Raw genomic sequence first — 22,634 nt, forward strand, 5'->3', positions numbered from 1 at the left:
CCCTAGATAGGGTTTTGTAAGACTGACTTAAAAAATTCTTGATTCAAATGTTAGGTGACACTTAAGAGACCTTACTCCCCTTTTACTCAGGCCAAAGTGTCTCTTCCTACATCCTAGTTATTTCCCTTTCTCCAGGATTCCCATGTATCTTGGACATTTCCACTTAAATTTCTAAGATATTTTCAGATTGATATTTGTGTTACTTAGGAAGGAAACAAAACAAAAACCCACGGGTGTTCCTGTACCACTGGGATGAATCAGCAAATGTTGAACATAATTCTATTAGAGTGACCTTTCAAGACACAGGTAAATTCATCTTCCCTTAGGCTGCTTTAGAAGCTACTGGAGGGACCTCCAGAGATACCAGCAAACCTACAGGCTTAAGAAAAACTCTGGACAAGGAGTTGCTATAAACACCTGGTACCAACTTTGCTTCCAAGGAAGATAACAGGGGAGTTTTGAACATATTCAAAACTCCCCTGTTCTCTTGACCACTGGGCTCTCTGGATGATTGTATTTCAATTCTGAAAGTGTTCTCTCTTTCTTCTCAAATTTTCATAAAGCACTTTGTCTAGGCCTCTTGTTTCAATTAACAAATACTTATCAAACTTCTACTAAGTGTTAGGCACTGGACACCAGGCATAGCACCAGAGTTAAAACTAAACAGTCCCTACCCTCAAGGAGTTTATGTTCTATTGGAGAAAGAAACATGCACACATATATATCAAATCTATAAAGATGTACACAAATACACCAAATCTATAAAAAATACGTACACAGTTATTTCAGGGAAATGGCACTAGTTTCCAGGATTAGACCTTTTTTTTTTAATAATTATCTCTGTACATTTTCTATCCCAATCTCCATTCCACAATAGAATGTAAACCCCTTGAGGGCAGGGCATATGCTAGATTAAAATCCCTGGCCTCTAGTACAGTGCCTTACCCATAAAAAATACCTAATAAAACCATTCATTTGACAAAATTTCCAGGCCCTACAGCTGCTAATGTTTTCCCCATAACTGCTACATTGCTTCTAAACTATATTTCTTTTGGTATATGGGCATAGATGCAATTGACTCCAACCTATTTTACCATTTTTTCCTTGCTACTGAGGTGTGAACCTTTGTTGCACTGATTAACGCATATATTATCTTCCTCTTCAGAATGGAAGCTCCTTGAGGGGAGGGACTACTTTTTTTCCCTTTTTATCCTCAGAACTAAGTAATCTTTGCATATGTTATTTCATTTGACCCTCACACTAATTCTGGGAAGTGGGTCCTATTTTTATTCCCATTTCATAAATGAGGAATAGTGAGGCTGAGGGAGGTTAAATCACTTGCTTGAGTCATATAGCTAGGATGTGCCTGAGGCAGGCAAGATCTGAACTCAGCTCTTCCTGACTCCAAGCCCAACATCCTGGTTGGCACATAGTAATTATGTAACAAATGCTTGTTGGTTGATTGACTGATCTGATAGAAAAGTATTATCAGTAAGGTAGTTCGGTGGCGTACTGGATAGAGTACTGGACTAAAAGCCAGGAAGTCCTGAGTTCAAAATCTGCCTCAGTAACTTATGAAGTCTGTGAGTCAGGTCAACAAGCACTGATTGAGTGCCAGGCATTGTGTGACCTTGAACAAGTTCCCTAAGCCCTCAGCCTTGGTTTTCTCATTTGTAAAGTGGCGACAATAATAGATAGCCCTTACCTTTCAGGGTTGTTGTGAGGATGAGTTAATGAGTAAAGGAGTTAATGAGTTAATATTTGTAAAAGCACATAGCATATAGTGCCTGGCACATAGTGGGCAATGAATAAATATTTATTTACTTCCTTTCTCCTTCTGTAAGGTGCTGTGTAAATGCTAGCTATTATTATTGTATTTTGTTACTAGTATTATTATCATCATCATTACTAGAGATGGGCACCCTGCTGCAGTCTTTATTTTACTCTTATGAAGCTTACATTAGCTTAAGAGATCATGACATATACAAAGGTGAGTATGTTTCCAAGTGCCCTTGGGAAATAGAAGAGATAGAGAATATTTTCAATTGGGGATGAAGGAAGCAGAGGGAAGATTGAGGAAGTTTTCACCAATGAGATGGCACCTAATCTGAGTCCTAAAGGACAGATAGGAAGTCAGAGGAGGGAAGAGAATGCATCACAGGCCTGGGGGAATGGAGTGTGCCAACAGCCAAAGATGGCAGGCTGCAGCTTGAGCTATAGGGTCAGGCATTATGTCAGTTTGCCTGGAATTTCAAATTGATGGAAGGAAACTATGTGAAATGGGGATGAAGAGACAGGTGGGAGCTAGTGGAAAGAAGGGCTTAAATCCTAGATGGAGAAGTCTGTATTTTCTCATATACGTTCTCAAACCAATCTATCCCAAAGGACCCTTAAGACACTCTTAAGTGGATCCCAGGAGGAAGCCCTATCAAGGCAAATTCCAGACTATAATGGACTTTACCAAGGTAGAAATCCCAGAGAACAGATTAGAGAACAGATTTCAGGTAAGCCACTCCCATAAGCTGTTCCCACACAGGCTTTTTGCAAAGAAGAAAATTAATGTCAAATAAAAATTAATACTGGAAAACCACTCAATGCTAACATACGGACAAATGGCCATTCTATTTTCATTACTCACAGCTTCAAGGATGGGCATCCCTTTAAGTGGGAATCTGTTCCCTCATTTTAAGATGCTGAATAAAAGGCATACTATCCAATTAAGAGAAGCCATGTAGACTCATTAGAACGTGGCTTCTGGTACATCACCCTGACACCCAGAGTGCTGAGGAATTTGCAAGGCTATACACTCAAAAACCATATAATTGAACCAGCTCTTGAAAAGGACTCTACTCCAAGCACTGCATCCTGACAGTCTCTAAGAATACAGCTTCTTAGTCAAATAATAGCTAGCTAGAGAAATAGAAATACTGAGCCACCTGACTCTTTCCTAGAAGGAGCACAATATGAAGAGTCAAACAATGCCTACCCCAAAAAGACCTCCTAAGAGTGAGCTGTTGTCCCTGACTGAAATTTAGCTGGAAAGAAATCAGCATGTTATAATGATGATGATGATGATGATAGCTAGCCGAAAAAAGTTACTTACTCCTGGATCATACAGCTAGTAAGAGCATGAGGCATCATCCTGACTTCAAGTCAAGCCCTCATTTCTCCTTTAAATTTCAAGTGAAGATATTTCTTCTACGTTAAAATCTGAGCAGTTACTATTCGACTAATTGTGGAGATGTCTCCTAGCATTAAAGTTTTTTTTTTGTTTTGGTCCAGACTTATGATCTGATTGTCATGGAGAACTTCTAGCCTGGAAACTTCCTTTTCCAGGGCATACTGACAATGCTTTTTTCATTTAAAATCTTAAGCAAGTTGCCTTGGGCCCAAGTAAGGGCCTTGGTCATGAGTTGACTGTATAATAGGCTGGCCTTGAATCCAGGTCTTCTTTACCCCAAGGCCTCCTCTCTGTCCACTATACCACGCTATCCCTCTCAGAAGCACACTGACTGCTTCTGTCTTTGTTCAAAGTAATTTCAAACTAATTTTTTAAATAAGCCTATTACCATGAGCATTGCTAATCTTCTAAGGGCTGGTTTTAGATAAAAAATAAGTGGTAGTGAGTGGTGCTGCAAGTCTGAAGCCCAAATTCTAAGTCAACCAGGGTCAAATGAAAATACTTGTCTCTGGCTTTTTCTGGTTTATAGATTAACATCCTTCTAAGGACCTCCAGCTGCCTGATAGACTGCTGGGTTAATCCTCCTAAGGAGGTACATGAACAGTTTTCAGGAAAAATGAGGTCTTCTTAAAAGCAGTCTGGCCAGAGTGACTGGCTTTGGACTCTACTTGATTTCTCAGAACATCCCTCCATCTCTCCTTTCTTTTACTCCCATTCCGAGGCCTTATTCCTGCTGTTAAGGACTAAAGGATTCAATGGCAGAAAGGACTGCTCCTGTCCAATATATACATAAACAAGGATCCCACCTCTGGCGTACTGACAAGTGTCAGGTGCTTAAACCCCTCCGGGCAGGGAGGCATTCACAACCGGGCAAAGCAGCGCATCTCTCACCAGAGTCCTACAAAGGAAGGCTCAGTGACCATGCTTTGGAGATTCTTGTACAGATACAAGTGAGATAGGATGAGTCCTGAAGTCTCTCCTAGCTGGATTCAAAGTTGACTTTCCCATGTTTAATGAACTTACCACGGACAGTGTTTTTAAAAGAAGATTTAAGTATATCTTGGCTTACACCGGGAGACAGAGAGATTCACTTCATTGAGCACTTGCTATATACATCAAGAACATGAGTGATAGAGTGGAATAGTGAATAGAAAAGTGGACTTTGAATTTGGAAGATCTGGGTTCAAGTCCTTCTCTGATACTTACTCTCAGTCCCAGATAAATCTGGAAGATTATAGATTGCAGAAACACTGCTAATCTATTGAATGTAAGCTCCTTGAGAGGAGGGATTATTTCATTCTTTGCATTTGTATCCCAAGGGTTTAATTCAGTGTCTGGCACGTAGTCTATACTTCATAAATGCTTACCGAGTGACTGACTCATCCATCTGCATGAACAAAAGAATTTTCCTCATCGAGAATATACTATAATAATGAAATCACAGACCTAGACAAAATGCCTAAAAAGCAACATGCCTAGCACTGTGCTAGATACTAGAGAAAGACAAAAAGGAAACACTCCCTTGTGCAACCTATGTTCTATTAGATAGCAAATGAAATTTTCCTCTAATGGGCCATTACATTGGAATGATGATGATGATGATACCTAATAATATATTACCCTTTAAAGTTTGTGAAAGTTTGCATGTGTGTGTATGTACATACATACACACCTATGTTCCCTCAGTTGACTTTTAAAACAACTCTATGAGGTAGATATTATGAGTATTATCCCAATTTCACAGATGAGGAAACTGAGAGGTTACCTACATGACTTGCCCAAAATAACAGTCAATAAGTGTCTGCGATGGGACTTGAACTCAGGTCTTCCAAATTCCAAGTCTGACTCTCTCCATTGCTGCCTAGATCATTCTTAAAATCCCTTTATGGCAAAAAAAAAAGCCTCAAGGTTTTTGACAAAGCCCAAAGCCAAATCAGTGCTGCCAAACTTGATATATTTAAATTGCAATAAATGAAATGTTACCATTTTATTTGCTTCCCCAAAAGAGACTTGCCAGCTTTCATAGGAAATATATCTGACAACCCGGTAAAACTCAAGGACAGCTTCCCCCCGCTGCCATTTACATAATACTGTAAGGCTTATGGAGCATTTTACATACATTATGTCATTTCATCCCCACAACAACTCTGTGAGTGGGTTGCTGTTATCATCCTCATTTTGCCAATTGAAGAACTGAGGCTCGCAGTTAAAAAAAATTATCTGCTCAGTATTTTATAGTTGGAGAGGAGGCAGGGAATGAAATAAACATTTATATAGCACCTACTGTGTGATGATATTATAGCTAATATTTATTAAATGCCTACTGTGTGACAGACACTATGCTAAGCACTTTATCATTATCTTATTTTATCCTCACAGCAACCCTGGGAGATAGGTGCTATTATTAACCCCCCTTTACAGATGAGGAAACTGAGGCAAACAGGCATTAAGTGAAATGCCAGGGTCTCACAGCTAGTAGGTGTCTGAAGGTGGATTTGAACTCAGGTCTTTCTGACTATAGGCCCGGTGCTCTAACCACTGCACCACCTACTTAGGACCAGAAGCAAACTTAGAATTCATCTAGCGTTATCCCCTCATTTTGTTAAATGAAGAAATGGAGGCCTAAGGAATTAAGAGGACTTGCCTAAAGTCACATAGAAAATGGCAGAGTGAGAATTGGAACCCAGGTGCTCAGACTGCTAACTCTTTCCTTTCCAGGAGACTGAAGCTTGGGCCGGCCTAAAGAAGAAAGGCTTAATCACAAGTCTGTCACGTCAATCTGATTATTTCAGAGAGGGAGCAAGCTTTCAATGGTCGTGATAATCCTAAGGAAAGTGATAATAAGACAAGGATGAGGTCTGCATGGCTCTGCCTCAGTGGGTGCATTACACTCATTGGAACATAACTGTACCTTTGGATCTGAGGGCGTTAGCAGGCCAGGATGTTATGGGCTTTGGGAGCACAAATGGGAACTTTCACTGCTTCTCCAAAGGTGAAAAGAAGCATGTCGAGTTTCCTTTTGGCTTGGAGGACACGTTTTGATTAGTAACCTTAAGGTGGGAGAAAGTTCCAACTAGCGTCAAAATGTCTCTATTTGTCTTAAATAGGATGACCGAGTATGGTTAGACCCCGAGGTTCAGGGTGAATCTGCCAGCCCAGCCCTCCAATAGACTTTTAGCCGACTTTTTAGTTGGAAAATACTGTCAACGTGTTTATCAAATGTGCTGAAGCCACAAAGCTGAGAGGGAATGTAAACCCGCTGGAAGACAGAGTCAGAATTCAGAAGGATCTTGGGTGCTAAAGTGAATGACAACATGAAATTTAATAAGGAGAACTGTCAAGTCTTATACCAGGGCTCAGCAAATCAACTTCCTAAGAATGAGATTGAGGAAGTGGGACTAGACAGAAGTTTATTTGAAAAGATCTGGGGGTTTTAGTAGGCAGCAAACTCTACCCAAGCCTTAGACACTGGGGGTGCAGTCCTGATCCCCCCACCCCTACCCCTTTCCCAGATGGACAGTTAATGCAGGACCAGCGATTCTATGCCCTTCTCTGGCCCACCCACAACTGAAGCTTGTGCACACTCCGAGGATTCAGGTGCCTTTGACCTCATTAACAAACACAAGAACAGAACATTTAGTAACAAAACAACATCTATGGGGCTTTGGGATTGTATTTCCTTTCTTTCTTCCTTCCTCAGTGTCCTAGTTTCCTTCAAAACACTACCACACTATTTTTCTTTTTCAATTTTTTGAAAGAAAACTCCCCACTCCATTCAACTCACTACAATTCTTATTCTTCCAGATAAATTACTCTTCTCTTGAATGACTGTTTCCATTTAAAAGCTGGACTTTCATTGCAAAGAAGAGAGAGCCAAGTCAAGTGTCATGTGGTCAAAGCCAATAATAACAATAAACATATTCATTGATGCCAAATCTTTTATGTGAAATAGCAAATTATTAGGCTATTTTTTTTAGTCCACTTGGCCTTTCACAAAGCCATGACATTCTCATCCCTCTTCTCACACCAGTGGGGGAGACAGATCTCAAATGATCTCCCTCTAATGAGAAGGGAAGGGTGTGGGCAGAAGTTGGCTTGGGGAGATCCAGTACTACCCCTAGCCGGAAGCCAACCTCTGAACTTCATCTGCCCTAACCGCTGTGAACCTTGTTATATTTTTTCCTTCAAAATTTTGAAGATGAAAAGTCAGCCTGATTTCTTGGAATTTAGTTTCTCAAGCTGGACATCACAAACTTCTGTGGGGATGGAATGATTACTTACAGCAAAGACTGAAGTCATGCTGTTACCAAAGAACTATCTACTGGCAATGTCAGTGATATTGTCAGGAATGGAAAACTGGGCAGACCTCCTGTGCCTTCTGGGTCCTCCATCTCAACTCTTCCTCTGTGCTCTCAAGATCTACTATGGTACCTAGCAGAAATGTACCTCTCTAGACCTTGCAGAACTCTGGAAAATCCGATCCTTTACTACTCAAAATTTTTCAAAGGCTCCCTACTGCTCCTAGGATGAAATAAAAAACCCTCAGTCTGTCCTTTAAAACCTTCCATACTCTGCCTACCTACCTCTTCATTTTTTCCAGTCATATTTTACCAATTCTATATTCAGAGAACCTGGGTTTCTATCCTGCCTCTGAGAATTCACTTACCTGTGGGATGTAGGATGAGTCACTTAATGTTTCTGGGCTTCGGTAAAGTCTCTTCAATTGTAAAATTAGAGGGTTGGACTAGGAGGCTTGGGGGGCCCTTCCAGCTCAGCGTCTATGATCACATCACATCACCTCCCTTAGTGTACTCGCTATTAGTCCAGTTACAACGGCTTGCTAATGGTTCCCTGTACATGACATCCCTTCTCTATGCCTTAGCCAGGGGTGTGCACTGCGGCTGGATTGCATTCCTTCCTCACTTCCGCCTTAGAAAATCCCAGTCTTCCTTCAGAGCATGAGGACCCTTCCCTATCTTCCAGTCATTAGCACTGTATCTCCCTTGAAATTAATTTGTACATACTTGGTATTTACTGGTCTCTGTATACATTTCGTATACTCCCATCAGAACCACCAAACAATCAACCAATAGGTATTTATTAAGTGCCTACTAAGCATAGGGGCATCTAGGTGGTGTAGTAGATAAGGGCACTGGGCTTGACATCAGGAAAACTCATCTTTCTCAGTTCAAATCCGGCTTCAGAAACTTACTAGCTGTGTGGACCTAAGCAAATCACTTAGCCCTTGTCTGCCTCAGTTTCTCCATCTATAAAATAAGGTGGAGAAGGAAATAGCAAACCATTCCACTATCTTTGCCAAGAAAACCCCCAATGGGGACACAACTGAAGCAACTCAACAACTATACACACACATAAGTATATTATATATATACACACACACATACATACACACATATGTTTCTTGAAGGCTGGGGTTCATTTGTCTTTGTATCCCTAAAGCTAGCACAATTCCTGGCACACAGTAGGCACTTAATAAATGTTTCTTGTCACCATGGTGGACAGGTAGGTCTGGAATCTTGGAAGCCATCTTGTACAACCTCCTCATCTTCCAGATGAGACCGAGGGAAGCTGACTTGCCCAAGGTCACACAGGTAGTGACAAAAGCAGATTTCTAACTCAAGTCTTTGGATCTGAATATTCTTTCTACTTACTAAAAACCATCCTTTAGAGTGATTCTTTTTTCTCAATGTTTTATTTTTTCCAATTACATGTAAAAACCATTTTTAGCATTTAAAAAGTATTTCTGAGTTCCAAATTCTCCCCTTCTCCTCAATGAGAAGGCAAGCAATTTGATATAGCTGATGCACCTTTTGAGTGATTCTAAGGCTAGATTTACATTAATAAATAATACCAGTGGTGATCCTATGAAGTTTGGAAATCAGTCTTAATGCCCTTCCAAACTGGATAGGTTGAGCACAGTTAAGCAGCTTAGACAGAACCCCAGTGTGTGGAGATGTTTGCACAGAATGTTCAGACCTTAGACATAATCTAGTCCTTTTCCTCCCTCCACCCCCACCATCTTATAAATGATGAATGTAAGTCCAGAGACAGTTAATGACCGAAGAGAAGCTGCAGAGTGAGAGGCTGGGGCTTTGGTTATTGACATTATTTTGTTTTGCTTGTTTTTCATCTAGATTCGTGGATTCACAGGGTGAATCCCCTGGTGAGAAAACTCCCTCAACAGATATAGGCTGGCAAATTTGAGGCAGTGTGGTTGGTATAAGAACGTTGAACTCGGCATCAGGAAGAGCCAGGTTCAAGAGACGCTTCCTAGCTGTGTGACCCTGGGCAAGTCACTTGCCCATTCTCAGCCTCAGTTTCCTCCTTTGTAAATGCAGAATAGCAACTGTAAAGTGGAAATGGCGATAGCCTCGACCTCACAGGCTTGTTGTGAGGCTCAAATCAGAAAGCGTGTAAAGTGCTTTGCAAACCTTGAAGGGCTTTGGAAAGGTGAACAGTTACTATTGTCTCTAAGTCACAGGGATTCTTAATTATTATACTATAAGCTCCTGGAGACCAGAGCCTAGCTTTCTTTTTGTCTATATTTGTATCTCCAGCACTGGATAAAGTATCTAGCCCATATGCATATAGAACCCGCCAGGCACTGGGCTAAGCATTTTATAAATATCACAGTAAGAGCTTAAAATGCTTATTTAATGCATAGATTAAGGATAATAATAGCACCCACCTTCTACGGTTATTTACACACATACATCCACACATCTACATCTACACACATCGAGCACTTTGCAAACTTTGAAGAACCACATCAACACTAGCTATCATTATTTTTGTTGGTATATTAGGCATTGAAAACATATTGGCTGAACAAATGTTTTATAACAAGCGAATGACCAGGGGAAGTTAGCTGGGAAAAGTCAGTCCAGGAGACATGTGGTTTTGAGTTAGTTCATAAGGCTCACATAGGGACAAGCCCTTCAGGTGTCTCAATGAACATGGGAGAACCAGACTCACCATTTCTTAGACTTCAGTCGAGGGGCGGGGTTCCGGGGAATTAGGAACAGAGCTCTCATGGGATGCATGTCACAAAGAGCTAAAAGAGACAATGAACAGCATTAGTCACACTGGGAGGCAGGAGGTTGGCTGGAGTATTCCATGGTTAGACATGCAAGAAGAGACCCTCGGGACTGGTGACAGATAACAAATACATTTCCTCTGTGGCTACCATTGGGATAAGCCTCTTTCTCTGGCACTGAGTAGCCGTGTGACCCTGGGCAAATTGCTTGACCTGTCTGCCTTAGTTTCCTCAACTATTAAATGAGGATGATAATTGCACCTACTGTCCAGAGTTGTTGATAATATTTATAAAGCCCTTTGCACAGTGTCTGGCACATAGTAGACACATAATGAATTTGTCTTTCCTTTCTTCCTTTCTGCCCAAATGATGCTATTGGCCAAAGACAACCAGATGACTCAAGGTGGAAAGCATAAATGAGCCCCCGTTCAGGGAGAATTAAAAATAATAACCAACATTTATATAAATCTTTTAAATTTTCAAAGCCTTTTATGTGACATTTCATCTGAGCCTCAAAAAACCCATATGAAGTAGGTAATATTGGCATTATTAGCTGTCCTTTATGAAAGAAAGAAACTGAGTTTCATAGAGGTTGACTTGCCTGGGGTCATGTAAGTAGGAAATGTAGAGGATGGCAGTTGAGCCCTGGGAGTTTCTGACTGCAAGTACAATCCTGATATCCAATCTGTGACATGGTAACAGTTGAAAATAAGAGTATGCATTAAATGCAAGGAGGTTTTGAATAGGTAACATTTAAAAATTACCATCACATATGGATATTTACTCTTTGTCATTTTCATTAAAACTCCCGTTTAAATAAGCTGGGTTCTGCCTGGCTGCCGTCTGTTATGAACAGCCACTAAGCCCGCAGTCTTAGCTGCAGCCAAGCTGAGAGATACAGCAGAAACGGGGGCTCAACTGGTCACCGAATAAAAGCTTGAATATTGTTAGCAAATGCATCTGACTGTCAGCATTTGTGTGGTGGCACTGTTTCATTGTTGTGGAATATCAGTAGGGTCCAAGTGACCCCCAAATCCCGCCTCCCACAATAACAGGGCCATGCGACATATTGGATTTACTTATCTGTGCCTGTGTTTTGGCCCCTCGATAGAAGATAAGCTTCCCGAGGGTAGAATCTATTTTTCATTTTCTCTTTGCTTCCCTAAAATCTGGCACATAGGAAATGCTTAGCATTTGTTGAGCTAAATTAATCCAGGCCAACTGTGATTTAAATTCCAACTTCTAAGTGTAGCGCTATGACCTCTAATAAATCTCACTAAGCCTCTGTTTTCTCACTTGTGATGTCATTTTGATCCTCTTCAAGAATAAAAACAACCAATCAACAAAAATGGAAAATAAAATACCTGTAGGTACTGGTGTTTTTTTAGACCAGATCTCTGATTTTGTTCATATGGGAAAAATGTTCTCTACCAGTGGAAGACAGGAACCTACTCTGCAGTTTATAGTCTTAGGAAGTTGCTTGGGAAAATGGAGATGAAGTGACTTACCCAGAGTCACAAAGCCAAGGCAGGACTTGAATCCAGGTCTTCCTGATGTCAAGCCTGGCTATCTATCTACTATACAATGCTACCTCTTATAGTTCCTCAAATGAGATCATTTCCATAAAGTGCTCTACAAATTTTAAAGCGCCATAAAAATATCCCCTATTAATATTATCATCATGATGTCCTTGCTTAAATTCAAGGCCATATTTCCAATTGCTAATCCAATCTTAATTATGTAATCCATATTTCCATTTAGTAATCCAATCTCAAGAAAAATTACAATTCATAGAGAATATCTGGACTTATGGACCTTCCATGTAGTAGTTGATCGATGCATGCTTGGCTTATTGGATTAAATCGCTGGATGGTTTCACATTGGAAGCATCTCCATGAAGATGGGAAGATCAGTGGGATGTAGGCTGCAATTTTGGGATTCCGAGTCCCATCCAAATCTGCTGTCATCCACACGGCCTTTGGTGGGGTATGTGTGGGGGGCAAAGTGTTAGAATGAATATGGTAGAATGCTGCTTTGGGGGGCATTATTGCAATCAGGGCCATGCCAGGCAAGGTCTAAATGGTCATTCTAAAAACTTCATGACTTGAAGCTTAAGGTCCAACTGGGAACCAGGAAGCCCCCCAAAGCATGGCAAATTAAGGATGATAGCTGAAGAGCCAAGCTGGAGAAATAGCTTAATTCTGAAATACGAAACTACAGTTTCCAGCAAAATTTATTTTTACTCAAGTTGGTTACTTCATCCTCCCAAACTCATTTAGTATCATAGGATCATAGTAGTTCTGAGATGGAAAGGATATTAGAAAACATTTAATTCATTTAAATAAGAGGAAATAGGTCCAAACAGGGATGTCTGCTAAACAGGTAGAAAATGACAGTAGTGACATTTGAACCCAGGTCCTCTGCCTTCTGGTGGTCACATGGTCCTAAGGTCACTGCTTTTTCCATGTCTGTGGTCCTAAACGATCATCTAGTAATAAAGCAGAGACTGGATGATCCCCTGTTAGGCACCAGGACTTGTTTTGAACTACACTGGAATGACCACTGAATTTCCTTCCAGACCTAGAAATCCATGATTCTTCACATTTTTTTTATACTGTAAAAGTGTGAACATTTTTCCTAAAAGTGACAAGATTCCATGGGCAAAAGTTTTCCTTTAGTTCAATATAACTTCTTATCAAAAATGATGCTAAGGATTGGGCGCTAGCTACATGGTGTATGATTTTGTAGTTTATGGATGCCTTTGGCATTGTAGGGCAGCTGGGTGGCACAGTGGATAAAAGCACTGGGCCTGGAGTCAGGAAGATTCATATTTCTGAGTTCAAATATGGACTCTGATACTAGCTGTGCAACCCTGGGCAAGTCACTTAACCCTGTTTGCCTCAGTTTACTCATCTGTAAAATGAGCTGGGGAAGGAAATGGCAAACCAATATCTTTGCCAAGAAAATACCAGATTACAAAGAGTCAGATATGACTGAAATGATTGAACAAAAATGATTGGCATTATAAGCCCTATAAATATATCAATTGTGAAGTACCCATATTAACTATAGCTAGGCCAATAATATGTGGACCAGGCATTTCTAAGTAATGGGCAGTGTGACTGGCAGAGTCAACTGTACAACTAAGTGGGTCTATCAACTCTAGATGAAGTAATAAGGAGACTAACAGCTTTGGAGGAAAAACCAAAACCAGAATGACTTAATAAACAATCTGATGTGAGAGACAGCCAATTCTCCCCATTTGAGGCTGGGGGCAGGGAAAAGAATTAGCTACAGTTTGTAGTACAAACACCAGAGGTCCTGATGAAGGAAGAGTGTCTCACACCAGCCATGGAACTGTCCATCTTGACTCTAATACAAGTGGGAAATCTCAAAATCAATATCAAATATAGACGGAAACAATGAGGCTTGAGTGTGTCAACGACCAGTCTTCAAGTCCACCTTTTACATTGGCTTGAGTTGTAAGTTAGAATCTTTGTTATTTGATCTATTTTGTGTGTTTAAAGATACTTCTGTTGGGCAGAAGGTGACTCAAGAATCACCTGCAAGTTAAATTTCTACAGAGAACAACTGGTATCCTGGAATTTTTTTTTTCATTCTTTCTCTTTTCCCCTATTTTTCTGTCTCTCTCTCTGCCACCATCTCTCTGGCTCTATAAATCTCTGTCGCCATTTTGGGGATTCTATTGGTCTCTGTTTTTCTGTCAGTCTCTGTCTCTCTTTGCCTTAACCAGTCTGTATACTTTTGTCTCCATCTTTTTGCATCCCAAAGGCCTTGTCTATGTCTCCATTTCTGTCTCCATCAGTTGGTCCTGCACTTTGTTGCCATCAATTTCTATCTTCTTCCTGTGTCTTCATCACTCCACACGTGTCTCAATCACTCTCCTCATCTTAGGTCTCTCTTTCTTTTTCTCCATCAAGTTCTATCTCCTTCTCTTTGTGTCTCCATTAGTCTATGTCTCTATCACTCTCCATCATTGTCTCTTTCAGTCTTCCTCTGTATCTCTCTCCACTGGTTTCTGCTTGTGTCTCCATCTCTTTATGTCTCCTTCAGTCTCTTTCTATCTCTATCTCCTGTCTCTGTTTCTATTTATCTCTGTCTCTTTCTCTCTCTCTCTTTCCCTCCTCTCTGCCTGTACTTCCATCTCTCTCTCTCTCTCTCTCTCTCTCTCTCTCTCTCTCTCCCTCTCCCTCTCCCTGCCCCTCTCCCTTTCCCTCTCCCTCTCCCTCTCTCTCTCTCTCTCTCTCTCTCTCTCTCTCTCTCCTTTGCCTGTACTTCCATCTCTCTGTCTCTCCTTCCTTGTGCTTCCATCTTTCTGTCTCTCTCCACCAATCTGTCTGTACCTGTGTCTCCAATACTTCACCTGCCTGTATCTGCATCACTGTTCCTATCTGTCACCCTCTCACCACCTTTCTCTGTCCCTATGTCTCTCTCTTTCTCTCTTTTTGCCTCCATGGACTTCTGTCTGCTTCTCGGTCACCACCAGCCTCTTGGGTGTTTCCATCACTGTCTCCATCAGTCTCTGTGTCTCCATGGCTTGTCTTGTCTGTGACTCTTATCACTGTCTCCATTACTCTGTCCTGTGTCTGTCTGTGATTCTAACACTGCCTCCATAAATCCCTATGTCTCTCTTTTTTGCCTCCACTGAATTTTTGCCTGATTCTCTATCACCATCAGCCCCTCTGTATCTGTTGGTGTTTCCATCACTGTCTCTATCAGTCTCTGTCTCTTCTTCTCTCTGCTGAAGAAATAAATCTGCATATCAGCCAGCAATGAACAAGCTTTTGCTGTATGTAACCTTAATTTTGCAATCCCAACATGCCAGCTTGATGCCATACACAGTTCACTGTACCAGAAGAAATGCCCATTGCCACTCTTGGCAGTCCTCCACCATTAGCTTAGTCACAGATGCTCCCCCTTCCCGTTCTGTCCCCCACCCTGCCCAGCTAAAACTCCTTACTTACGGGGGGCACCTTCTGCCATTTCGATGGCTGTGATTCCCAAAGACCATAAGTCACTCTGTAAGAGAGGGAAGAAACAAACATGGGCATAAATTAATCCAATCAGGAGTTTTGTTAACCCTGGTCACTGTTTCAGAGCTTGGCATCTAGGGCCATTTAAGGGTTTTCAGTTTTCTTATCAAAACCAATTTCCCTTTTTTCTTCAACTAACGATTCTTCCAACTTGGGGAAGCCCAGGGTAAGGATCCTGGAAGGGGACAGGGAGTTACATCAAGGATTCTCCAAATCCACATGCAGATCTGACAACACAGTAGAGCAAGAAGAGAGACAGTCTGGGTTCAAATTTCGATTCTGCTCCTTATTACCTATATGACCCTGGCCAAGACTTGGGCCCAGTTCCTAATCTATAAAATGAGGGAGTTAAACTAGATTGTCTTAGAGGTCCCTGCCAGAACTAAATCTAGTCCAATAAATAGGCAACTCGATTCCACAAACTTTTAGGGCAAGCCTACTGAGCTGAAGATGCAAAGATAAAAAAGAAATAGCCTCCACCCTTGTGGGGTGTCCACTCTTCTAGTCCTTGGTTGCCTGTTGTTAGAACAAATCCATGCCAGGCATGAGGCTAAAAAAGATGCCAAGGGTTCCAAGAACTCTGTACACTGAATAAGAAATACGCCTTGCAATAGACGGATTTCTGGCTTCCAAAGTATATATATTCTACGGTGACAAACAAAACACCTTTATATAAAAGTTTTGCTAAATTAATAGCAGCATTTTGTTATTATCCATTTTTCCAAGGAAGGCCAGTGGCTCCCTATTGTCTCTAGGAACTAATATAGGGTCATGTAAAAGTCTCAATGAAGTTTTAAACTACAATAACTTAAAATCACACTAAGACTTTTGAGATACCCTATCCAAACCCCTCATTCTGACATTTAAACAGCCTTTCAAAATCTGACTCCAGGATACATTTCTAGGCTAGATGCCCATTACTCCTTTCCACATGCTCCCTGTTCAAGACAAATTGGCCTTCCTGTCATTCCTCAAATATTTCTGCCTCTGTCCTGCATTCCTGGAATGCTCTCCCTCCTTACCTCTGCCTTGGAGAATCTATTGTTCCCTTCCAAGCTCAGCCCAGGAACCACCACCTCCTGCAGGAGCCTTTTCTGGATTCTCCTTTCCCTGAAGCTACTCTTTCTTTTGTACATACTTTTCTTTTATTCTCTGTGTACCTCATTTTTATCTTTGTATTTCAAACACGTAGAAATGTATCTTCTAATTCCAACATGTACCTGGATGAGCTTAATGGCTGCTGACCTAAACCTGAAATATCAAGGTATAGATGTATCCATACACACGCAGAGCATCCTTGCGAGTTGTTGGGGTTTTATTGGTGGGGTGGGGTGGTGGTGGTGGTAAGTAAGAAGCAATGAGCATCCTTAATTTTTTTCAAAGCTCAACTCACTGGTACCTTCCATGTAATGACTTTTCTGATCCTTCCATGAATTATCTTGTACCTATGTATTTATTCTGTATATACTTTACGTATGTCTAGCTCCCCTGATAGAATGGAAGCTCCTGGAGGGAAGGCATTATTTGGTTTGGTTGGAGAGGTGGCGTGTATATCTCCAGCACAAAGCCCAGCCCAAGCTGGCATATAGCCAGTGTTGATAAAAACCTGACTGATCAGGAAGTTGAGACAGTATAGGGACACTACCCATCACCATTTAACAGCCGTCAAATCCCATTAGCTATTTAGCTGGAATGGTTCTGGATATTGGTGATTAAGAGCTCAAAGGTTCTGGATCCTACTAGCTGCTCCTCATTATCTTTGCTTCTCCAAAAGCAGGCTTCCACTGTCACCAGAAACCAAGAGTTTGTGTTCTATGAAAGAGGAACTTGTTATCAAAGTTGTTGACTAGTTCTATGCCACCGAGAGGCACCATGCAGTTGCTGCCAATTTCCCAGAGGGACTTTCCAGTTTTAAGCATAAGATACCATGCAGAATCTTAAGCCTTTATAAGTAACTGATTTAAGTACAAAGCAGTAACTGCCCCTGGCCAGGTTCTGGGATATTTGGGAAGGTGAATATATGAAGGAGAAGGACCAAAGAGGGAAGAAATAATAGAGTATTTTGAATTTTCTCTCCCGTTTAGGGGTCCCATAATTCTCCCTGCTCTAATCCTGCCTACATAACAGCTGTTGAAGTGATATTCCTAAAACACAGGATGCTCCATGACTTTCTGATACTCAAAAAGTTCCAAAGATTTCCTATTGCCTCCAGAAGCCCAGCCCCCCTCCAATGCCCTCCCATAATCTGGCATTTAAAGCTTGCCTTGAAAGCTTGCTTTTCCAAATACATTATACATTACTTCCCTTCACACTCACTGTATAGTCCACTGTATAGACTTTTCCCTGTTCCTCACACACAAGATTCCATCTCCCATCTCAGTGTCTTTGCCCACGCCTAGAATATACTCCCTCCATACCTTAGAATCCCAAGCTCAGCTCAAGAGTTACCTCTTACATGAGGCCTTTCCTGACCATCCCCCTTTTTGTTAGAGTCTTCCTTCTAGAAATTACTTTGTATTAACTTTTAGAAAGTTAAAAATAGTTTTCAATTAATGAGCATTTATTTTCTCTCCTTCTCACTGCTGCCTGCTCCTAATCACAAATATTCATGGTCCAGCAAAGTAAATTCTCACATCAGGTGTACCCCCAAATGGATAGCTTCTCTTCCACCAGAGAGTCTATCCCCTTCTGATGAGAGGTAGGTAAGTAGCTTCTTTGTCACTGGTTCTCTGGACCTGTGGTTGGTCTTTGCATTGACAAGAGTTCTCAAATCTTTCACAGGTGTTTGCCTTTAAAATCTTACTGTCACTGTAGAAAGAGATCTCACTCTGTTAACTTCAATCTGCATCAGCTCCTACAAGTATTCCCAGTTTTTTCTGAAACTATTGCTTTCTTCATTTAATGGCAAAATTATATTCATTACTTTTACATATCAGAATTTGTTTAGCTGTTCACCAAAGGATGGGCAATGCCTTAGTTTCCAGTTTTTGCCATCCCCCCAAAAATAGTGATTTTAAATATAATTTTTTTTTTACAGTTAGGCCCTCCTTTAATCTTTTTGTAGTATAGGATCCATTGTGATTCTGTATTTACTTGTATATGTATATGTGTGTATATGTATATGTGTATGTGTGTGTGTATGTTGTCTGCTTCCAGTAGAATGTAAGAATGCCCCTTGGGGGCAGTGACTATTTCATTACCCAGCACAATGCCAGGCACACAACACACTTCTCTCCTCTTCAAACCAAAGAGGAAATCTTCTAACTGGCTGCATGGCATTTGTACAACCACGTGGATGTGTGTGGATGCTGTGGTTTCTTTGAGAACTCCATTTTCTATCATAGTTAGGATCATTTTCCCTGAGATTATCTCATTTTTCAAAAGCAGCATTGATATTCCTGGCTGCACACCCAAAGTCATTTGCAAGCTATGCTCATCTGCCTGCACTAGGAAGCAAGAAATGCCCTTGATGTGTCTTGTTTAAGCCTTTGGATCCATTAGCGAATCCCAGAGATACTTTGGAACTTAAATATGGGAGAAAACACTCCAATTAAGAGTGGCAAGATGGCTCCTGGGAGAAGAGAGAGGCATGAAGGAAGAACAAGATGGAGAATGAGTCAGGGAGAGATAAGTTTCCTTAGTGGCCATGGTGTGACTCATTTTGGGCAGAAGACAGGTAATTCATTATTCCAGCAGCACTGTGCAGGTTAGTCTGTGGTATGATTAATAGCTTAGCAGTGTGTGCATTACAAACACAACACAGACAAATTCCAGTGCCTCAGTGGAGGCATAGCCCAATATGCATCTTCTCGCTTGGTGGGTGGCCAGCTGGCAGCAAGATGAGAACAAAGCTAAAAGGATTGTTCCTGTTGGGTTGGGATGATGATGGTATGAGGAAGAAAAGCTGCCTACTCTACTGGGAACACCAACGCCAAAAGGAGAGACACCAATGAATGAATTGTGGACACTTTCCTAATGCAACTCCTGTAATCTTTATTTAATTTAACAAATTCATTTAATGTCAGTCTAATGTCTGGGGTCCTGGAGTTTTGTCTCTATAGGAGTCACACACACTCTATAGGAGTCACTAGCGCATAGTAAGTTTTCATGAGGCGCGTGGTATTGAGTTTTTGTCATTAATAGAATGTAATCTCTTTGATGGGTGGGATCTGGCAGAATTATTTGGTTGTTTCCCTAGCACCTATCATAGTATCTGGGGATAGTAAAATGCTTGTTGATCAACTCAGCATAAAAACTTTCTTTTTTTTAAAAAATTAAACATTCAATTGCTATATTTTTAAAAATTTATTTATTTATTTGTGGTTTTCAACATTCACTTTTATAAGCTTTTGAGTTCCAGTTTTTCCCCCTCCCTTCCCACTCCCCTCCCAAAGACAGCATACAATCTAATATAGGCTATACATGTGCAATCATATTAAACATATTTCTATGAAATGAAAGAAAGAAATCAGAAATAACAAAAAGAAAGCTAGTGCTTGACATTTAATTGTGAAAGAAGAATCAGAACAAAAGGAAGAAACCATGAGAAAGAAAAAAACAAACAAAAACTAAAAAGAGAAAATAGTCTGCTTTGATCTGCATTCAGACTCCACAGTTCCTTCTCTGGATGTGGACAGCATTTTCCATCATGAGTCTTTTGGAATTGTCTTAGATCATTGCCTTGCTGACAAGAGCTAAGTCTGTAAAAGTTGGGCATTGCACAATGTTGCTGTTACTGTTATGCTTTTCCACAGGTCGTTTGTTGAAAAATTCCAACATAAATGGTAGCATGAGATGTTTCACATACCATCTGCTAAACTCATTAGCCTGAGAAAGTTCATCTAGCTCCCTACATCTCATCAATATCAAGTGAGTAGCCAAAGTATTTAAAGAGGTGTGACCAGAGACATGAATCTCATCTTCCCTTTGAGAGCTACATCCCTCAAAAGGCTATGTGTTTTGAAAGGCATTGGGGAAAGTCTCATGAAGAACGAGGCACAGGATTGGAGAAGAATGGGGTAGGCTAGCCAAGGAGAAAAAAGAAGACAAAAGGGCAGCTGGGTTCTCAGCTCTGGTTACCAACTAGTTCCCATTCTAAGTGGAAACCAAAGTGCTCTCTACAGAGAGCAGAGGGAAACCAAGGGGAAGCCACAATACCCTCTTCCAACACCCTTTGTTCCCATGCCAACACTCTGCCGTAAGTGACTTGATATACAGAGCTCCAGGTGTTTTGCAGAGACAAAGTTGTTAATAGGGAGTTGAGAGCAGTACTCTGCGGGAGACAAGTGGGGAATCTTCATTCCCCACTGTTTAATTCACTGTCCTTGATATGCCTCACCACCTTCTTTTACATGCCTTTGCTGGCAATTTCACACATCAAAATGATTTGGCGTGTAAGAGATTGGATGGGGGATCCAACCAGAGGCTGCCATATAATTGACCTCAAACCTAGTTCTGAACCATTATTTAGTGAAGAGCTAAACAAGTTCTGATACGTAAATGTAATGAAATATGATTTTGCCATTAGAAATGAAGAAAGAGGATTTTCAGAGTTGTTGTTGGTGGACTGGGGAGGGATGGATAAGTTCTATATATGATACACACTTTACTTTCCTAGGCTAGTAATAATCTTATTTCCTTAGTTTCCCTATCTATATAATGAGGGGGCGAGATCCTTCCAGCTGGAAATCTGAAGACTGTATAGGTGATGAAGTCATGGAAATAGAGATAACTATACTTTACCAAAAATAGAGGCACATGGCGTTCAATAATGCATTCTGGTCACTCATCAAGGCAAGACAAAAATCAGAGTCCTTAATTTTCATCCTGTTGCCAAATGCCTTGCGCGATAATGTCTTGACTCTTTTGGTCACTACCATCCAGGGGACTTTGCCACCATGCCTAGCTGCCCTCTCCCTCTGACCCAGTAGCTCCCTTCTTTCAATAGTGAGTTCCTCTTGGAAGTTCCATTTTGAGGAATGGCTCAGTCCAGCCATGCTTCATTCACTACATCTGGGGTGGGTACCTCTTCTCTTCCCCTACTTCTGCTTTTCTACTCCCTTTCTATGTGTTGTCTCCTTCCATTAGAATGTAAGCTCTTGGATGTCAAGCAGCAGCTTTCTTTTTTGCTTGCTTTCATGTCCTCAGTGCTTAGCACAGTGCCTGGCACAAGAGTCTAAAAATGCATGTTGACTTGTTCACCTGTCTTGACTTGTGCTAAAACTGTAACTCAGAATAAAATCCTGTAACATGATACTTCTCGAGAACATACTCGTCTTGATCATCTGTGCTAAGGGAAGGGGGGGATAGGATAAATAGACCCTGCAGCCAAGATAATCCAAAGTCAGAAGATTCACAGAACTTTTGAGCTTGAATGGATACAGCAGACTAGTTCAGGAATGCCCTCTCCAGTATTCCAGATAAGGGGTCATGCAGCTCGGAATGTTGACCTCAGATGTGGGGAATCCACCGTCTCCTGAGGCAATCCACTTTACTCTCCTCTTGACATGCTAGGAGAATTCCCTGGAGTTTTCATTAGCTCAAGCTTTACTTAAGCTAATCCTAATGAGAACTTGTATTCCTTCACAAAAGTTGGCACCTCTACTCATGATGGGAAGTAATGAAAGATGGTGAGAAGTAAGGATGTATCCTTGGGTTATAAATTGATTGTCGCAGTGGATAGTGTGCTGGGCTTGAAGTCAGGAAGACCTGAGTTCAAATCTGGTCTCAGATACTGACTAGCTGGGTGACCTTGGGCAAGTCACTTAACCTTGTTTGCCTCAGTTTCCTCATCTGTAAAAATGAGCTGGAGAAGGAAATGGCAAACTACTCCAGCAAGAAAACCCCAAATGGGAGTCATGGCTGAAAACGACTGAACAATGACAATCTACATAACAACAAAAACTTATCTTTGTATAGTATTATTCTAAGAATAGCTCTTCTAAAGTGAAGCATAAATTATTTTTATGTTTATTGAAACTATGTCCCCCAAAGAGAGAAAGACTTGTTCATTGTGACTCAGCTTGTAAGTTTCAGATCTAACACTTGAACCCAGATCTCTAGGCATGAAGCCCAGTGTTCTTTAAGCGATCACATACCATGCAGACTAATGAGTCATATCATCCTGGGATTACAGATTTTGTGCTGGAAGGGACCCTAGGAACCATCAAGTCCAACTCTTCTGTTTTACAATTGAGGAAATTGAAGCAAAGAAATGTTAAGTCGCCTTCCCAGGGTCACATAATAATAGCATTTATAGAATGCTATGAAATTTTGCAAAGATCTTTACAAAGATTATAATAATTTTATCCCCACAAAAACCTTTGGAGTTAGGTGCTACTAT

General features: G+C 41.0%; 1 protein-coding gene across 4 annotated transcripts in view; it reads right to left on the reverse strand.

Moving 5' to 3' along the window:
- TNIK (TRAF2 and NCK interacting kinase) overlaps positions 1–22,634 on the reverse strand; it is a 436,634-nt gene that overhangs the window by 144,098 nt on the left and 269,902 nt on the right. For all 4 annotated transcript variants that reach the window (XM_036754967.1, XM_036754966.1, XM_036754965.1 and 1 more), the window contains exons 8-9: positions 15,224–15,278; positions 10,178–10,256 (exon numbers count right to left, since the gene is read on the reverse strand). In XM_036754967.1, the coding sequence (XP_036610862.1) occupies positions 10,178–10,256; positions 15,224–15,278 (134 nt within the window). The remainder of the gene's footprint in view (positions 1–10,177; positions 10,257–15,223; positions 15,279–22,634) is intronic.

This window comes from Trichosurus vulpecula, chromosome 4 (assembly GCF_011100635.1).
Source record: "Trichosurus vulpecula isolate mTriVul1 chromosome 4, mTriVul1.pri, whole genome shotgun sequence".
Taxonomy (NCBI): Eukaryota; Metazoa; Chordata; class Mammalia; order Diprotodontia; family Phalangeridae; genus Trichosurus; species Trichosurus vulpecula.